At 30.6% G+C, this 20,333-nt stretch overlaps 7 protein-coding genes and 1 non-coding gene across 8 annotated transcripts; 3 read left to right on the forward strand and 5 right to left on the reverse strand.

Moving 5' to 3' along the window:
- Positions 1-136: 136 nt before the first annotated feature.
- TBLA0C05250 (uncharacterized protein) lies at positions 137-2,656 on the forward strand (the record flags this gene model as incomplete). The annotated part of the gene is made up of 1 exon (XM_004179792.1): positions 137-2,656. One exon carries the CDS (start codon positions 137-139, stop codon positions 2,654-2,656), a length of 2,520 nt encoding a protein of 839 aa, XP_004179840.1.
- A 361-nt stretch (positions 2,657-3,017) lies between these two features.
- On the forward strand, positions 3,018-4,625 carry TBLA0C05260 (aminopeptidase P family protein; the record flags this gene model as incomplete). Its single annotated transcript, XM_004179793.1, has 1 exon — positions 3,018-4,625. One exon carries the CDS (start codon positions 3,018-3,020, stop codon positions 4,623-4,625), a length of 1,608 nt encoding a protein of 535 aa, XP_004179841.1.
- A 296-nt stretch (positions 4,626-4,921) lies between these two features.
- TBLA0C05270 (uncharacterized protein) lies at positions 4,922-7,252 on the reverse strand (the record flags this gene model as incomplete). Its single annotated transcript, XM_004179794.1, has 1 exon — positions 4,922-7,252. One exon carries the CDS (start codon positions 7,250-7,252, stop codon positions 4,922-4,924), a length of 2,331 nt encoding a protein of 776 aa, XP_004179842.1.
- A 1,624-nt stretch (positions 7,253-8,876) lies between these two features.
- Positions 8,877-9,422, reverse strand: TBLA0C05280 (uncharacterized protein; the record flags this gene model as incomplete). The annotated part of the gene is made up of 1 exon (XM_004179795.1): positions 8,877-9,422. One exon carries the CDS (start codon positions 9,420-9,422, stop codon positions 8,877-8,879), a length of 546 nt encoding a protein of 181 aa, XP_004179843.1.
- Positions 9,423-10,311: 889 nt separating this feature from the next.
- Positions 10,312-12,714, reverse strand: REC8 (Rec8p; the record flags this gene model as incomplete). The annotated part of the gene is made up of 1 exon (XM_004179796.1): positions 10,312-12,714. The coding sequence occupies one exon, from the start codon at positions 12,712-12,714 to the stop codon at positions 10,312-10,314; it is 2,403 nt and encodes an 800-aa protein (XP_004179844.1).
- A 2,269-nt stretch (positions 12,715-14,983) lies between these two features.
- On the reverse strand, positions 14,984-15,055 carry TBLA0Ctrna7R. The gene has a single exon. It is a non-coding gene; the product is annotated as a tRNA-Arg (tRNA).
- A 1,888-nt stretch (positions 15,056-16,943) lies between these two features.
- On the reverse strand, positions 16,944-17,684 carry RRP15 (rRNA-processing protein RRP15; the record flags this gene model as incomplete). Its single annotated transcript, XM_004179797.1, has 1 exon — positions 16,944-17,684. One exon carries the CDS (start codon positions 17,682-17,684, stop codon positions 16,944-16,946), a length of 741 nt encoding a protein of 246 aa, XP_004179845.1.
- A 295-nt stretch (positions 17,685-17,979) lies between these two features.
- Positions 17,980-20,010, forward strand: KAR3 (Kar3p; the record flags this gene model as incomplete). Its single annotated transcript, XM_004179798.1, has 1 exon — positions 17,980-20,010. The coding sequence occupies one exon, from the start codon at positions 17,980-17,982 to the stop codon at positions 20,008-20,010; it is 2,031 nt and encodes a 676-aa protein (XP_004179846.1).
- Positions 20,011-20,333: the final 323 nt, after the last annotated feature.

Genomic DNA, 20,333 nt, shown 5'->3' on the forward strand with positions numbered 1-20,333 from the left:
ATTTCCTAACGTACTTTTCAAGTAAAATTAATTTGAAAAAAATAATACATTCTGCTTAAAATACTTGCGATGGTCATTTTCAGATAAAAAAATCACGAGAGATCAACTCAAATTAGCTCTAAATTTCACCACCAATATGGACCAATTACGAAAACAAATGGCATCAGTAAGGCCTGGTGATTCCAGGGACTCTGGCAAAACTATTAAAGATTTAATTGAAAAATCTCACAATTTACCATCATCTTCCTCAGATTTAGGCCATATAGAATTGAGTTTAAATGAAATCAGGAAAAGAGCACATACCTTGAGACCAGACTCCGCACAATCTGCAGACTTGAAAAACGCACATTATTTGTTGGCTGGCAGTGGTTTAATTATTGGTGATGTTGATTCTTCTTTTAAAGATTTAAGATCAAAACAAACCTTAGATGAAAATTTAAATGGTAGCAGAAGAGTTCTAGATGAAAGTTATTCTCATCCAAATCAAAGTGAAAGTATCTTGTCATCTATTGAACAGATCTTATCAATTGCAACCAAAGAATTTGATAATTCTTTGAATGCCAATTTAAATTTAGATTGGACACAACATGAACAAGATGTGTTAGATAACTTTGAATTAATTCAATCAAAGGAGCAAGCTCATAGATATATAGGCTCAGATACTTCTTCTGCTAGTAGAACTAAAAGGCTAAAGTTGAAATTATTGAAAAGTGGGACTGGCATTACCAAAATTAATGTTAATGAAAAATTTACTTCAAGAGAGCTCTTTGAAAAATATGCAAATATAATTTATGAATTTAATTGTGCTAGACAATCTGGGAAAGATTATTCACTTTTAGAAAATTATTTTAATATGCTGTCAATCGGACCTGAATTACTCGTAAAGCAATTTAAAGAGTCTTGGAAAGTTCTGGAATACAGTAAAAACACTACTTCAATTGAAAAATCCTCTAGAAAATACCTCGAATTACAGTTTTGGACTTACGTTGAAGAGCTAACCAAGAATACCAAGGATGATTCAAAAGTTGAAAAGGTTAAATTTTTTATAAACCATAGACTAAAAGATACTACTGGGAACTGGAAATTTGCCAACCTTGTATTAATAGATAATACTCCAATATGGGCAGTTATATTTTATCTTCTGAGATCTGGTCTAACACAAGAAGCATTAGATATGGCGGTACAAAACAAAAATAATTTCAAGAAAGTGGAACAATCGTTTTTAACTTATTTTAAAGCTTATGCAGCATCGGATGATGGATTATTACCAGTTGAATTTGCCACCAGGTTGTCTACGGAGTATAACCAACATATTAAAAGTTCAATGGATGGTGATCCCTTCCGATTAGCTGTTTACAACATCGTAGGCAGATGTTACTTACCAAAGAAAACTATCCCTACTGTCGCATCAAGTATTGAAGATTGGCTATGGTTACATTTAAGATTAATTACAGATAAGACTCTATCTAACGAATCTGTATATGAAAGATATACCTTAGAAGATTTCCAAAATTTAATCCTCTCGCATGGACCTGATAGATATTCCGATAACTATCTCTCAATTTTATTGTTAAGTGGATTATTTGATAATGCAATCCAATATGCTTATTCCATTTGCCCAATCAATGCATTTCATATGACAGTAGCTCTCTATTGGTATAAGTTTATTAAAAATTCTAATTCATCAATTTCGCCTAAGACGAATTCTTATAATGGCATTGAATTCCCAATAAGCTTCAGCAATTTGTTAGGCAATTATGTCAATTCTTTCATACATTCAGATACTCGTATAGCCGCAGAATATATTGCGTTACTTTCTATTAATACTGACACAACTCAAAAAGATATTTGCCACTCGGCTTTAAGAGAGCTAATATTAGAATCGAAAGATTTTACTGCATTATTAGGTAAGATTGGTAGAGATGGTTCACACATTCAAGGTGTAATTGAAGAACGAAAACCACTATTGTTTTTAAATGAATCTCAAACATTCTTGTCAGAAGTAATTAAAGAAGCAGTTCAAATTGCCGAATTAGATGAAAGAATATCTGATTGCTTACTATTATATCAAATTATGGAAGATTATAATACAACTATTAGCATTGCTTCTACGCTCTTAGCTGACTTACTATATTCAACAAGTATCGAACAACAATTGATTAGTAAAGAAGATAATTCTGAAACAAACCCTATTTTAATAGCACAGAGATTAATCCAGCTTTATTCCAGCAACCCAGCTATATTATCCAAAATCTCTCCAAATAAAATGGATGAATGTTCTAAGTTGTTAAAAATAAGTGAGGCCAGAGGTTATTATATTACAAATAATTGGATTAAATGTCTTTCTGTTATTAAAGAGGTAGACCTTTTACCATTTGATCCTATAATATCTGCAAGAGAGAAGGCAACTGAGTATAACTGTCTAGAACGAAATATATCGAAGAATATTCCAAACCTATTAATTTTATCTATGCGTTGTATACTTCAAGTTGTAGTTGATTTAAAGCAATCACATCAAAAAACTGCTGAACAACAAGAAATGCTATTCTCTTACATTGGTTTGGCTAAAAGAATAATGGTCTATGCCGGTATTCTTCAATATAAAATGCCAAGGGAAACTTATTCAATGCTAATGAAATTAGATGTTGCATTATAATTAATAAAATTCTATTATATTTATAGACTAATGTTAGTTGTATAGTGCCTAGCAAATATTTATATGGAAATATATAATTTTAAGGTTATTTTGATACTAAGCTACTGAAATTCCTCTCATCTGGTAATTGCTGAATGCAAATTCTTGCTACACACGTTTCTAAATTTTCCACAATCGATGAGCTATTAATTTTCAACCAAAAAGGGTCATTTCTCCGAAGTAAATTCTCTTTGGCGGTGTCGGCTTCATAACACGCGACAAAGATCCAAAAGTTTGGAGGATATAAAGTTGAAAAATTAGGTTAAACATTGACAGCAAAGGAAGTTCGTTAAACTATTTAAACTAAACTAACTTAGGTCCGATGCTGTTTTTTATTACTTGCCTTTCTGTTACTTTTTCATTTGTTCTTTTCTTTGCTTTTAAAAGACAAGAAAAACGCATCTCAAGAAGTCGTACTCATCCAAAAGGAAGTGAAATAATACAGAAGGAAAAGCACGAATATAAAGACGAGATAGTAGAAATGTTACCCTTAGCTGATGTCAATGATATGCCTACTAGTATCAGAGGCAAGAAATATCCTGCCAAAGCTCATTTATTAAAAACTAAGAAGATTCTTTTAAATAAAAATAAAGATATTTCTGAATCGACTACTGCTATATTCATTGCTGGTGAAGAGATTGAACCTAGAAAATACTGTGATACTACTAAGCCATTTAGACAAAACAGATACTTCTTTTATTTTTCAGGTGTTGATATCCCTGCTGCATCCTTGTTATTCGACTTCAAGACTGAAAAATCCACTTTATTCTTACCAAATATTGATTGGGATGACGTAATGTGGAGTGGATTACCACAGAGTATTGAAGAGGCAAAAGAAGCTTACGATTTTGATGAAATAATTTATGCTGATAAGATTGAAGACTCAATCTCTAAATTAAGTGGTTATTCTATCTACACCACTGACTTGGATAATGTCCATATTTCAAGTTTGTCCAAACAGTTGATTCCATCTGATAAGGATTTCTTCTACGCTATGGATGAATCAAGAGTGACCAAGGATGCTTATGAAATTGCCCTAATGAAAAAAGCTGCTCATATTTCAGACAATTCTCATTTGGCTGTTATGTCTGCTTTACCAATTGAATTAAATGAAATGCAAATTGAAGCTGAATTTTGCTACCATGCTACTCGTCAAGGTGGTCGTTCATTAGGTTATAACCCAATTTGTTGTTCAGGCCCAGCTTGTGGTACTTTACATTATAATGATAATGACCAAGATTTAGAGGGTAAAGAATCAGTTTTGATTGATGCTGGTGCTGAATGGAGAAATTATAACTCAGATGTTACCAGATGTTTCCCAATCAATGGTAAATTTACTAAAGAACATCGTGCTATTTATGAAACTGTTTTGGATATGCAAACTCAAGCCATGTGCATGATTAAACCAGGTGCAAGTTGGGATGACATTCATATTTTAACTCATAAGATCTTAATTAAACATTTCAGAGCTTTAGGTATCTTTAAAAATACCTTCACCGAAGAAGAAATTTTTGACAGACAGGTTTCTTGTGCTTTCTATCCTCATGGTTTAGGTCATATGCTTGGTTTAGATGTTCACGATGTTGCAGGATATGCAAATTACGAAGATCCAAATCCGTATTTCAAATACTTAAGAATCCGTAGAAAATTACAAGAAAACATGGTTGTTACAAATGAACCAGGTTGCTACTTTAATGAATTCTTATTAAAGGAATTTTTGGAAAAGTATCCAGAAAGAAAGGAAGTTGTTGATGAAGACGTTTTAAAGAAATACATGTATGTTGGAGGTGTTAGAATCGAAGATGATATAGTAGTTACTAAAGATGGTTGTGAAAATATGAATAGTTTAACTTCAGATCCTGACGAAATTGAAAAAATCGTTTCTGAAGGTTTAAAGAAAAGCCGTTCCGACTTCCACGTCATTGTTTAAAGTTATGATATGTACGATATATATAATGCTGGATAATATCCTATTTAGTTGATTATAATGAATACCCAATTTTATATTTTTTCACTATTATGAATCCTTAAACACAAAACAATGTGGTCAAGTTGAATAATTTAGATCTATATTAAAAAATATGAAGAAAAAGTAGTATAAATAAAAACATAAAAAATGAGGTAAATAAATATTTCGTGTATAAAGTTTATGTGATAACCACAACCAGAACATAAAAGAAAATAGATGGGAATAAAAATACTAAAAAAAACATTAAAACATGAATTTCATACCAGGTTGGAATTCAGTAGCGTTGCAGAGATGTAACTTTCTTGAATACTCATGGAATCAGTCTGCTTTAGTTTTCTAATTTCTATAAGGGCATCATCAATAGATGAGAAATAATTTAAATCATCAAGATCAGCATAGGATGAACTTTCATTGTTTGGATCTATTGGTGGAACTGGAGGTAATTCAATTAAGTCAATTATGCCAGAAGCTTGTATACGATTTCTGATATTTTCTCTAAATGAAACATTTACAAAAAAAATGTGGCTTCCTGATCGTCTATAAGACAATACTATTTCTTTTAAAATTTCAGTTGCAGACGAATCCATCAATGTCATTCCTTGAAGATCAAATATAATATATTTCGGTTGAAAAAGGGTATCTTTCAAAATTTTACCGGGATGAGCAGTATGTGTTCCTAATCTTTCAAATCTATTTAACTTTTCTTTTAAATCTTCACAATTTGTAAACGTTAATGGTTCAGGTATTTTAACAATTAAAGTCTGTTCATTAGTTAATGAACAACGGAAGCATTCATCTGCAGAATTTCTTCTGGACTCCGGACGATAGTCGCTGGACCGAGTGCTCTTTATGTTATTATTACTATTAATATTGGAATTGTCAATTGAAGGAGGGTTACTGATACTAGTAATTAGTGGGGCATCAGTGTAAATTTGAATTCTTGATTTGGCAGAATGTTTAATAATATTCAAAATGGAATAAACACAACCAATATACATACTTGTCTCCACTGAATAAAATATAGAAGTCATAAAGGTTAATACAATTAAAAATAATTCATTATAGCCACGACATCTCCAATGAAAAGAAACTTCCTTTGGGATTTCTTCTAATAACGTAAAACCTATTACTGTAGTAATAACTGAAAGAATACAAACAGGAATATAATGAATGACAGGCATTAAAAATAATATAGCTAAAATAGTAGTAAGCCCCATGAATACCCCTGATAATAAAGTTTTACCACCCGATAGAGCATTTATTTTAGATCTACCATATCCACCAAATGAAGGTAAAGCACCTAACGTGGAAATAACTATATTCGATAATCCTAGTGCTACTAGTTCTCTATTTGAAGATACAGATCTTTCAGAAGAAGCACCTAATGCCTTTGAAGCAGTAGTTGATTCGAAGAAACCAAAAATTGCTGTTATAATGCCAATATTGAAAACAACATGGATTAAACCTCTATTCTTGTTGGACAGTGGATTATGGAAAATAGAATTTTCATTTGATTTAAAATCACCTAAGATATCTATATCATAAGTATCAGCAAAATCTAATTTATACGATAAGATTAAGACTGTTGTTAGAACGATTAATATTTCCGGAATAAAAATCAGCCATCTATGCCTGTGCATTAATACTTTTTTGAAAGCTCTAACTATTAATAATATAATTATACTAATAAAGCTGATTAATGTCGTTGGCACATGAAAGTTTTGGAAAGCATATTTCCAAAGAAATACGATTTTAAGGAATGGTGTATTATAATGCTCTGGGGTATCGGCTAAAATATCCCCCAATTTTAATTCATTAATCAATGAATCAATAATCATTACGAAACCAACAGAACCAATAAATCCATGTAGTAATGCTTTATTTAATATATTCCCCAAATATCCCAAACGGAAAATACCAGAAATTAATAAAATCGTACCCGATATTAAAGTGACGGCTATTACGATTAAAATAGGGTCTAAATCTGGATTGTGTTTTTTGCATGATTGGACACATTGACCAATGACTAATGAAATAGCACCCTCTGGGCCTACAATCATTTGAGGTGTGGATCCAAAAATAGCATAAAAAAATGGTGAAACAGCTAAGGCATATAGACCTGATAATGGATCAACATGAGCTATAGATGTAGCATATGATAATGCTAATGGTATTTGAAATGAGGCAATTGTTATTCCTGCCATTAAATCTCCAACAAGGATGGTTCTTGTATAATTTGGTAGCCAATACAAGCAGGGCAAATAGTATCTAATTAATTCAATCCAAGTTGGAGGGCCTAATTGAATAGAGTTCCCTATGATTGAATGATGGTCTACCATATGCATAGCAGAATTTGTGTTATTTCCGTTATTGTGATGAAAGGCATTGCTATCACTTCTAATGAACATATTAGAAATCGTTGATTGATTTAAAGTATCAGAAGAGGCCCCTCTGAATATTGAAGTAGAATTGTTTTTTAGAGATCCCATGCTTTGTTTTTGATCACAATTACAGAACCGAATTGTATCGTCAGGAGGTGTATTTGAGTATGGTTTTGTATTGGATCCTAAATCGTGATCTGGCTCCATTTGATACTGGGAAATTGAATACTATTCTATTTTATCCTATTTTTTATTTTACTTTGTTGAAGATCTAAAAGGATCTAAATAGTGAATGAAAAGTTATTATCTTAGTTCAATATCGTTATATCTTCTTTTACAGGTTTTGAAGATTTGGCTTTAATCAGGTCGAGGTACCCCAGATTTCTTTTCAGTTACTAAAAATAATTAATCACGGATATCTGTCCGCTTTCTTGTTACAGCAAAGATATTTTAAAGTAAACACTATTACACGCGTTCAATTGTTATAGATATAAGATGTCTAATGATCTTTGCCTGTCTATTTGTCGTCATGAAACATTCCATACCGTAAACCTCTTCTTTATCGCCTATTATTATACCCTCGGACATAATAAACTCCGAAAACGTATACCAGGGTTAATCTGGGTTATTATATTATTAACCCTATCAGGGTTCTGGATTTAAATTTAGGAACGCATAAGTTCCTAAACTGGAAATCAAGTTAATTAAGCAAACAAACAGGAAAAGGCTATTTTATCCTGCATAGTTATTTCTGAAAATGGCAATCCAATTTGTTTCAACAGGCATTTAATAGTTAAGGTAAAGGTTATTTAAGATTGTCTATCTTTTAAATGAGACCACAAGGCAAGCTGTCTTGGATCATAGAACCAGTAGTATCTGCTAGAAGGATATTGTATTTTAAGCGAAATGACATATCTTTAAGGGACTAGTTGCACTAACTTTTGGTACAGAGCATGTTTTGTAAACTTCTGCCTACATGGAAAATAATGACGCTTAGTAGTAATTGATGGTCTAATAATTAATAATGCTTTTTTAAATTGTTGTTACGATCTTTTTCCTTCAATTTCTTTGCCTTACAAAGGTTATACTGATTTTTAAGATGACACCTGTATATTACTTTGAAAGTCTTGCATATATATACCTAAAACAGATAGTAATGTTAACTTTCGTGGCAAATATTTTAGTCTATATAGTATAAAATACAGCATACGTGAATACATAGACGTTTTGATGTTATAAATCATTAACTGTTATCTACGTGACAAACTCAGCCATTGGATTGTGTTAATGGCTATCTATAAATCTTGGAATAACTGAGGAAACGAGCTCAAACAGAGCTAATTTTTCCATATGATTTATCCTTGCGTTACCGTTGAAGATGTGACCCTTGGTTACAAATTAGATACGTTACGCATAGTGGCAAAGTTCGGTATGCCAGCTTCCTTGGATGCTAATAGAGCATGTCCTCAAATTTCTGAATTTGCACAACCCACATGCAGATACAGTGATATAAGCATTCGACCTTGTTCTGATGTCAGGACAATCGCTATGCTGGCAATATAATCGTAAAATATTCTTGACCTGAACAGTTATAGAGGTATTTCTATATTCGACTTTATTCATTTATACAATGAGATTCTTGCTTTAACCGCCATGGCACTTTAAATATCTTTTCTGTTTTAATTCTAAAATTGGACCTGGGTTTAAATGGAAATTTACAACCCTTGAAGATATGATTTCATTCAAATTATTATCATCGCTGCTGGGGCTCATAGGGGGCTTTTGAATGAAAATCTTTGGTGAAGTGGTAGTTTGAGAAAAATCAAATCCATTAATATTTTTGTTTTCTATAATATGTTCCAGTTGACCCTTTCCCCTCATCATCTTCATCTTCATCCTCATCCTCATCTTCGTACTCATATTCGTCTTCATCTTCATCTTCATCTTCATCCTCATCTTCATCTTCATCTTCATCTTCATCTTCATCTTCATCTTCATCTTCATCATCGTCATACTCCTCATTATTGGAGTCTTCGAGACATAATGAGGTGTAATCTTGACAGCAACCTTCATTTTGAGGAACTGGTGTCCTGGGATAGCATTTCTGAAATACTTTAAATTTTAATTGTTTCTTTTTAAAACTAATATTATGGAATTGCGTTGTGGCTGAATTACTTGAACTACTCACAGTAGAATGGTGGAAACTTAGATTATTATAATATTTTGATGGGTTTAATTGATTATTTAAAACTTGCTTGCTTTGAAAGGATGATTGGCCTGTCGCATCCAAGTTGCTGATGCAACTGAAATACTCTTCATCATCATCCTTGGCTGGAGCGCAATCTTGGGTAAGTTGTATATTGGGGGTTAGGTTCATTATGATTATTTTGAAAATGCTAAAGAAATAAAATGAATATTGATAAAAGGCGGAACGTATAAATGCTTTGAATATTATGGAAAAAAATGATACCAAACAAAAATAAAAACAGAAGCAAAAATACGGAAGAAGTTTTTAATAACAAAATTAGAAGAAAGGATGCTATTTGAATGAAGTTATATAACTTGAGATTGAAGAGATAAAGCATACGCTATATTCAAAAGAAATACCCCAGAGCATGTATTTTGGGTAATAATGATGGGTGTCTGAAGCAAAGTAGCTTAACATTTGTACGGAATAAATAGTGAGAGCTTTTCAATATTAGCGAGCTCTCTTTTTCTAATATGGAGGCAAGTGAGCAAAATAGAACTCGACAAATATTTGTGCCAAATATAGCAATTGAATTATTCAATGGATCCTACGAAATCTGTTGTCAAGTGGAAAGCAGTAAAAGAAAATCCAGAATACGTCATTTATAGGAACAATATTGAACGCGGTCTAAATAAGGAAACATGCAAAAAAAAACAAATTAAAGGCAAAAATAGAGTGAGATTCGAAAAAGGTTGGGATAATGTTCGAAAAAAAAAAATATGCCACAGAATGATGGGACATTTGGATTTCGTGTTTCTCGCATTGGGCATAGAAAATATTATATGACGCCCATTTTGTAGGCATTTCATCACAAATTTAGCATCAATCGAATTATTACTTTCTACAGAAACATTCTTGACTTCAGTTAATTTGATACACTACTATTGGACTTTTATTTGACAGAAACAAAACTGTAATTGATGGAAAGGGATTTTAATAATCTATTGCGATTATAAATGATTTAAAATTTGGCAATACTACAGCTAACGGAGGAAATGTGAGCAGTAAATGTTATTGTTTATATAAACACGATAATATCGTCACCGTTTAAAGCATTGAAGTTAGTTTCCGATTTGATCTCACTGTTTTCGTATTCTTGCAAATCAACTAACCCTCTAGAGACCAGATTTAGAAGCGACAAAAATGCATTTGCAGCGATTTTATGGCTAACTGAAATTACTTTCTCTTCAGCATCTTCCTCTGAAAGAGTGCTAGGTATTATATCTTCAAACAGTAATTTACGCTCAAAAGGAGGATTGGAAAAGGTATTTCTGCCCATTATTTCTGCCCGACTGTTTATGTATTCATAAAATTTTCTTGATTGCTGGTCTAGAATTGTTGATCCTACGTCGACTTTTTCTTGACTCTCAACAGATTCCTTCCCTTCCACACATGGGGTTTCATTGGTTATTTCATGAGTAGAGTGTTCTTCTTCTACCTCATCTAATAGCTTATTTTCTATGATGTATTTTTCACCTCTTTGTTCTGTTTTGGCTTGAAGCTCTTCAATTACATCCATCTCACTCCCTAAATTTGCTGATTCAGCTCGACTATGCTGTCTTCCAAAACTCGAAGGAGGTATATTCAAATCAATTCTCATCAGATCCCTCTCAGCATTTCTACTAGAATTCCATGAGCCGCTGTTGTTTCTGATTGAATCTCTATTATAATTACTTTCGAGCTCCTCATCGATTTGCTCTAAATTTAATAATTCATTTCTCGAGTTGTTTTCATCATTTAAGCCACCGTCAGCATCATATTCAACTAAATCGTCATTTTCAAAGGAAATGTTTCTCTTACTTAGATCTAATCTTCTACCTTTTTCTTGACTGGAAAGACTACTAGATCTAGAACTCAAGCCAAACGGCCTTAACCTTTTACGGCCTCTTTCAATTGATTCAGTTTCTTGGTCAAGAAATTCTTTTTTTCTCTTAAATGATATATTTAATTTTGGGAGTACTTGCCTTTGGAGTGATTTATTAAACAATGATGTATAACATTCTTGCATTACGCTTGATTCAAATGATATATTTTCAATTAGTTTAACTAATTTGTTATGCATATGGTTGGTTTGACAGTTGATACGGTCTCTTAGCATATTTTTTTCAATCATTATCGAATTATAACTTTCAAAATTGCTTCTTAATCTATCAGTCGAATAATTAGTTTTTTCATCAAACGTGATATATTTTATGTGCATTACATTCAAATTTCTTTTCGAATTTCTTTTTACACGATTATTACGCTCCCTATTTAACTCACTTTCGCCAGTCACTAAACTAATATCATTAGGAATTTTTGTATTTTCTGATTCATTTTCCTCAAGTTCTAAATTCATATTAGAGAGATCTGCAATTTTTTCTGACTCTTCTATATTGACATTGATATCAAAATTCCCGCCATAATCTGCGACAAAAGAACTATCAGAAGTTTTACTATTAGTATCTGATTTGGAAGTTCCATGCTGACTACCAAATTCATTTACATCTAAATCAAAATCAATATCAAAAGGTATATCATCAACCATCAAAGGATTATTTAAAGAAAGACTGCCGTGTATGCTGTTATTTGAGTGATACTTGAGATCAAGTAATCGATCATTCTTATTTTCGAGACTTCTTGATGTTACATTTGCTGTAGCGGTGGTGGTAGATAAAGTGTCTGCATTATTTGAATTGGTCAATTCATTAAGAAGATCTGTTCTTTTTATTAAAGAAGCATCAATGTTTCCATTATCCTCCCTTAGTATACTGGTAATATCAAAGATGTAGTTGATATTAAATTTTGGATCATCATTAAATATTCCAGTATTATTTGCATTTACATTATTGGAGCTTGGTGGAGGAGCATTATTTAACGTCGCATTTTCCGTATAATTTTCAAATATTGATCTATCTGTAACAACACCATTATTTGGTCTTGGTAGCCTTCTGATAATATTTTTTGATCTTGTTAAACCCGTATGATTGCCTTTTGAATGGAAAAATCGAACACTATTTGTAAGTCTATTCAATTGAGATGTCATATTATTCAAATCATCAAGCAAAAATTCGGTTTTCTTATCATAGCAGATAGTCACCCCATACATTAAGTTTGAAACATATTTTAAAGAGAGTTCTTTATTTGTATTCTCAATAACCTCACATATTTTAGGGATACAGACTTTTATAATATCTTTTTTTTTAATGTTGTTAGGCATTTTAGAGACTCTAATTTGATTTCCAATGTGGTTATTACTGCCAGTAGAATTATTATCATTAGAATTGGTATTGTATTTAAAACTCCTCATGTTAGAATTATTTTTACCACCTAATGTGGCTAATAGCCAAGTAATCGTAACGCCATCATATATTAATTGTTGTTGTTTTTGATTTGATCCTGTGTTAGCTAAATAATGATAAATAGGTGATATATTTGACATTTCATATAAATTTTCAGTATTTGAATAAAATCTTATCTGTCTCTTGAAATATTAATAAAATCAAATAGAAAGTTTTTCTCTAAACTGTTTCCTTTTTATTTTTTATGATACAAATCTAAAATATTAAATCTAGATGGAAAATCATATTGATACTTTTAAATATTAACTCTTAATTTGTTTAATATAAGTGAGTTATATAGATAGTAAAACATAGCTTGATCGAATAGTTCTTGTCTATTTCAAAGCTTTCCGATTTAGGATGTATTTTATGCAAATCCTTTAATTTTACGAACTATTTCTACGATGCACGAATACAAAAATTACCGCCAATGATGATGATGAAAAAAAGTGTGTAAGGAATCTTTAATACAAATATTCTAATTATGAAAAATATTTACATGAGTTACTTTAATACTAAAACAAGTAGTATATTTTCTAGAAATGATATATATCCCTGATATTAAAATGTTTTAAGGGTAATTAAAGGGTATGATAGTTAAAAACCTATAAGCTGAATTTATAGTACAATGCGGTGAAAGAGGCTTATGAGACATGAAAATAATAAATATTAAGCAATTAACTTTGTATTATTTTTCAGAAGAAGTAACTAACCATAATCATTAAACTTGCAGTAATTTAACCAATATTTTCTTCTTATCTGGGACAATTTTCCGAGGTCATAGACTATCAATAGTTTTTACCAGTTTCCCCTGCGCAATGTAGTATATTTTTGCGTCACGACTAAATCTATTTGGTGGTAATTTTGCTTACAATTCTCTTAAGTTGATGAAAAGATGACTTTTAAAAACTTTTTGCTAATTCTAATATCATCTCCGAGGGTTATTTTCATTTTTTTTTGGATTTTTGAACTAAAATTTTTTTTTTTTTATTTTTTTTTTTTTTGTAAATAATTATAATTTTATAACCATCACCTACTGGAATTTTTGGCTTAGTACGATATTTTACTGAGATATAGATGTAATCTCAACTCAATATCATAAATATGAGAAATAGAGTAACGCTAAAGATATATATCTAGAACAGAAATGTATTTTACAATACCTTGACAGTAATTCTGAACTAATATACCAGATACAATTAAAACTTCTATCCTATTTATAAATACCTAGAATGAACTTTTAAAACAGCAATAAATAGAGGTTTTCTTTGACACATGTCACATATTAAATATTAATTCTGTTATTAATATATGACGTACATATTTTTGGAAACACTTAATACACATTATTCTTCAAAAATAAAGATAAGACTAGATAGGATGAGATCAACAAAGTATATGAACAGGCCAATTAAATGATCGGCAAATTTGCATATACATAAAGAAAGAAAACAACAAGTTTGTAAGTTAACGATTTGGAAACTAATATTATTATTTAGTACCATTTAGCACACCTAGGTATACCAAAAACATGCCTATATAAATTTATAGTTAAAATACATCATTGACATTATTAAGATCACATGACACATATAATTTTTACTGTAATATTTTTTTTGCCTGTTCTCTGTCAGCAATTATTACTCCTTCTATCTTCGATAGTCACTTGTACTAATTCCTGAGTGATAACAACAATGAAGTCTTTAACTTAAAGGACTATATATTTTGATTGGTATGTAATGTATCTAGATGAGTAATATATAATAGCATTAGTCTCGAGATTTCCAGACAACTCTTTGTTGATACCTTTTGTTTCTTTCTTTTCTCTATATATTTCGGTCATAGTGAAAACTTTTCATCTTTGTGTTTATATATTATTGTAGATGTCATCTCATCAGAATAGAAAGTCGTCACGTGACTTCAAAAATCACTGCGCCACATATTAATAATGGAAATTATTGCAAATATGTGATGTCACGTAGTGTGAGCTACGTTAGTCACGTGTATAAGTCAGAATCACGTGATAACGGAATGAACATGTAGATTAACAAGTAAGTGAATCATGAACATAAATTCTATTTAAGAATCTAAAGCTAAAAGAATAAACTAGAGGGTTAAAGTAGAACAAAGAAGTAAGAACTAGAAAACAAAAAGAACGAAATACAAATGATGGAAGTATATAGTGAACAAATCGGAACGTAATAATAATATTTAACTTACATAGGCTCAGGTATATAGTTGTATAGTTTAATAAACAGTTGGTATTAAACTAGCAGCCAAAAAGATATACTACTGGGAGTAGCAAAGCATAAAATTGTTACATGTGACACGCACACTACGTGACATACAAAAAAACAAAGAGAAGTAAAGCACTCACGGTGGGGGTCGAACCCACAATCTTCTGATTAGAAGTCAGACGCGTTGCCATTACGCCACGCGAGCTTTATTTCTTGAGAATTGTTGTAGACGAGATTGACTTTATACTCATCTACAAGTTGCTAACTAGAAATTATACATACCACTGAGCAACTGCTAGTTGCATACCTGTGAATATCTGTTCGATGCATAATCTCTACTAGTTAGCCAACATTACTCAAACTGTGCACTCCTACCCTTGTAAGTAAGTTTATAAACAGACCAATTAAAGTAAAATGGAAAAGCTGGCGTTGACCTTTGAAAAGTATTTAAAGGCCAGCTTTTCAGACTTAATACATAACTTTATAGTTCTTTTATATAGTTATTTAGTTTAAGAAAAACAACAATTATATGCGTAAGTTCGAATGATTAACTGGTGTTAAGTTAATAAGATTGTTAAGTTAAGTTAAGTTTTGGTAGTTACTATTTAAGTGTATCGTACTCCTAAGTTGGTTTACAACAAGAATTTTTGAGAAAAAGCTGAAATAACATGACATTAGTAATAAAATACTGCAATAAAAAAATGAGCTGTTAATTAACAGGAGTGTGAACCAAACAGTTACTTGGGTCACCTATTGATAGCTAATTAAATAGCTTAAAAGAAATGATTTTGATAATGCATTATAGTATATTAATGCTCTTTATATGCATAAAAGTAGGGTACAACGCCTATGCAAAAGATATCAAGAATATATGAAGAGTTTTCTGCTGGAAAATAATATAATTATTTTCTAATTATTTCGTAAAAAGACATTTTTATCAAGTGTTTAATTTTCACATACCTGTTTTTGGTTCATAATTAAGGTATTAGTTAAATATGAGAAATGTTCTTTAGAGTTAAAGAACATTTATCAGTAGAGCTTGTTTTAGCTTACTATATAAAGAGCATATTTTGTAAATAAATATAGATGTTCATAGAGTATGTAAAAGAAGTAATCCAAAATTACATCAAAATTCATTATTTAATAATGTCAGACTCTCTACATTTCCAGTACTTTCCCCAGTAAGATTGAATTGTTTTAGTAAAGTGGACCTCTTAATTTTTTCTTTGTAGTCAGTATATCCAATAACTTGCTTGAAACTAAGTAGTTTATCCTTGATTCCAAACGAGCAGTAACTACGCTAAGTAAATTTAGTTCCCCATTTTTATCTTATATTAATTCTTCTGATTGTTTTGAGTTAAGTACTAAGTAAATTAACAAAGTAACCTTTCTTTAAGAGTATGGTTCCAAGTGTAAGGGAAAATGAAAAGTTTTTTTGTTAACATATAGATTGATGCTTCTAAAGTAAATTATAAATCACTCATATCTTTCCTTAGCTAGAAAATTTCTAATCAATTGTAATATATTTCAAATAATTGGATAACTTAAAACTATTTTATGAGCTATATTAGAGGCATAAACCTAATCCCTTAAAAAAAATAAAAAATAGTTTGTATGCCCCAGAGCAAATCAGTATTAATCTGAATTCAGTTGATTTTAAGAATCATAATTATAAAAAAAGTGCAATAATGTCTAAAGGAATCTACATTATAAATCATATGTATGCAAATGAAATTTTTATTACAAAAATCTCACCGAATAATTTACAATATTTTACATCAATTAAAAAATCAATAAAAACTAGAAAGTGGGATAAGTATATCGTAGTTAGAAGATGAATGACTACAGAATTAGTAGGCTCTCTTTATCACTGCCTAAGTTCCTGAAGTTATATCTCCTTTGTTTCTTGATTTTCAAATTCTAAATTAAGCATACTAAATGATACATAATAGGAATAGGATTGAATAAATCGAGATAGAAGATGTGGCGATACAGGGTGAATTTTTATTAACCCGTAAAGAAAACAAACAAAAGAAATAAAATAGGGTAAGTATGCCTTATTATTATTTCCTTTCTATAATCCAGGAAATAAGTTAATCTTCCTCACCAGCAGCTTTAACTAAATCCAAAAATTTCTCTTTAGATATTTCTGTTATTAACTGTTTTCTTTCTTTGGCATTTCTAATATCTCCAAGAGATGTGCTGACTTCTTTATCAGTCTTCACTTGAGTAGATAAGATAGCATTAAAAAGTTTTACAGCACCCTTTTGGGCAACTTTTCTCAATTTAGCTTCTTTTTCCAAGAGTTTTCTAACTTCTTCACCAGTTTGGTTTTCATCACTTGCAATAGGAATAATATCTTTCTTTCTAGATTTACTTAGCATCTTCTTTTTTTCTGCCACAATAGCTTTTCTTGCTTTCCATTCTAGTTTATCAGCTTCATTTTGTTGCAAAACCTTTTTATTTCTAGCCATAATAGGATCTTTTCGGTCATATGCTTTTAAGTGGGAACCTAAAATTGCACCAACTGCAGAAGAAAAATCTATTGAACCGTCACTATGCTTATTCATCTTTGGTTTCTTCTTTCTTGGAAAATCATCACCTTCACTTTCTTGTTGCTCTTCTTCATCTGATTCCTTCGAAATGTTGGCTTCATCCGATGATAGATCAGCAAGGTTATCATCATTTTCAGACTCTATGCCAGAATTATTAGATTCACTTGAATTGCTATCTGATTCTGAAACTTTTTGAGTAGTTTCTGAAGCGGATTTTGCTTTAGCAGAATCTCTATTTCTTTTATTTTGTTGTATGGTAATCTTACCTTTTGAACTCATTTTGTAAATTATACTATTTATAATATTCTAATATATTAGCAATATGATATTAAAATAAGATAATATTGACTTAGATTAGTATTATTTAGCTCTAATTTTTGTAACAATAGTTTATTAATCCAACTAAATAGTTTTAAATTTTCACCTCATCGCTAAATAAAATTCCAATACCTTTATCCCGGGTAATAGCATCAGGATTGAAAAACAGAAAAATATAAACAAAGACTATTTATATGAGGTTAGCTATATTTTAGATCATAAAAATTGTATTAATCGATCTAAAATATTAAAGCTAATGGAAAATAGAATTAATATTAAAATAAATGAAATTATTTCTTCTGGAAAAATCTCTCACAAAAGAAATGAGTTTTTATCTAACGAGTCTCAAGTGAAAAAGCAGAAATATGATTCGTCGATAAATCGATCTGGCGACATATCACTAACCAAGAGGCAAATCGATGAGAGGAAGCAGCTAAATGATACATACGAGGAAATGCAGTCTAAAAAAAAACTTTTAGAAGAAGAAAGGGCTGAGTTAGAAGCTATTTTAAATGAAAAAAGAGTATTTTGGGATGAAAGATCAATTGGAAATGATTCTCTAATTACAGATTATAGAAATATGACTAAAGAATTATCTAAACTGCCTCAAATCCAAGCAACTCGAATATCTGTTCTTCAGAATGATTTTAAGAGTGAAAAACACGTATTATGCAAACAATATAAAGATAAAACAGAAGCATTAAGACTAAAATATGAACATATATTAAATAAAATGGATTATGAAGGGAAAATAAAACTGGAAAACCAACTTAACATGTCTCATAATAATATAAAAAATGTAGAAAAAGAAATCAAAGCTATTGCGCTAAAATACAAAGATGACTTGGAAACTATTAACCTCCAGTTTAATGCTTGGAAAAATGATTTTAACAACAATTTTCACGAACTTCTCGATGATAATATTAAAAAGAAAGATACAATTGAAAATTTACAGAAAGATATCTCCGAAATTTGTAGAGCTAAGATAAATACTCGAGCAGTACATCTGCAAGAGTCTCTTCAAAATTTAGAACAGGTTACTTGCAATTTAAAAGAAGCAACACTAAAATACCCTAATATCCAAGACCATATTGATAACCTACAAAATAGCATTAAAAATGAATCCATTCTTATTGACTCTTATAAGGATAAGATAATACGGCAACAGAATCTAATACCTCTACATAAAGCGGATGCAATTGAACAAGATACAGTAAGGTTAGTTCTTCATAACCAATTACAAGATCTTCGAGGAAATTTTCGTGTTTATTGTAGAGTACGTCCCCCATTAAAAGGGATTGAACCATTAGATACTAGTCATATATTAATTAACGCGTTTAATGCTGAGTTAGGATCACAATCTATTGAAGTAGAAAAAAATTGTAATCTAACCCCAATCAAATATTCATTCGACAAGGTCTTTTCACAAACAGATACAAACCAGGAGATATTTAAGGAAGTATCCGAATTAATCCAAAGCTCTTTAGATGGATTTAATGTTTGTATATTTGCATATGGTCAAACTGGTTCTGGTAAGACATTTACTATGTTAAATCCAAAAGATGGCATTATACCGTCTACTGCTAAACATATTTTTGACTGGATTGATAATTCTGCTAAAAATGGATGGAAATATAACGTTACATGCGAATTTTTGGAAATATACAATGATGAAATTTACGATTTATTAAGGTCTGATGATAATAAAAGTAATTCGTCCAATGGGCCACGCCACAAGATTCACCATGATGATGCTTCAAAAACAACCGTAGTTGAAAATTTGGAAACTATTACACTGACCTCAAAAGAATCAGTAGATGCTGTGTTGAAGAATGCCATGAAATTAAGAGCTACAGCATCTACTTCATCGAATGAAAGATCATCCCGTTCACATAGCATATTTATTATTAAAATACATGGAATTAATGAAGGGTTAGGTGAAGAAAGAAATGGCCTGCTCAATTTGATTGATCTAGCAGGTTCAGAAAGATTAAGCGTTTCAAAAGTTCAAAGTGAAAGGATTAAAGAAACACAGCATATAAATAAATCTTTAAGTTTCCTTGGAAACGTGATGAATTCTCTTGGGAGCCCAGATGCTACTACAAGACATATTTCATTTCGTGATTCAAAACTAACTTATCTATTACAGTATTCATTGACAGGTAACTCTAAAACTCTCATGGTAGTTAATATTTCATCTTCAAGTGATCATATCAATGAAACAATAAAGTCATTAAATTTTGCCAAAAAAGTTAACTCTACAAAAATTATTAAACGAAAATCATAATAGTTAATGTATTTAATGTATGATCTATAGGATTAGTTCAAAAAATTGTCATATTTGAAATAATTCAAATATATCTATCGTTAGAATTAATATTTTGTCTTGATCTATTGTGTGTATTGCACATTATATTTCTTTCAAATATTCAAATATTTCAACACCCTTTTGAAATAGGACAAAACGTTACAATATGTATCTATATACAGGCTTCTAGTTATGTAGTAAAAATGTAATCCTATATATTCCTGAAAAATTTGACTTCAAAAATTTATTAAAAAATACGATTTTAAATACGTACCAAATAAATTTATACTCATCACGGATAT

The sequence above is a fragment of the Henningerozyma blattae genome, chromosome 3 (assembly GCF_000315915.1).
Source record: "Henningerozyma blattae CBS 6284 chromosome 3, complete genome".
NCBI classification, from domain to species: Eukaryota; Fungi; Ascomycota; class Saccharomycetes; order Saccharomycetales; family Saccharomycetaceae; genus Henningerozyma; species Henningerozyma blattae.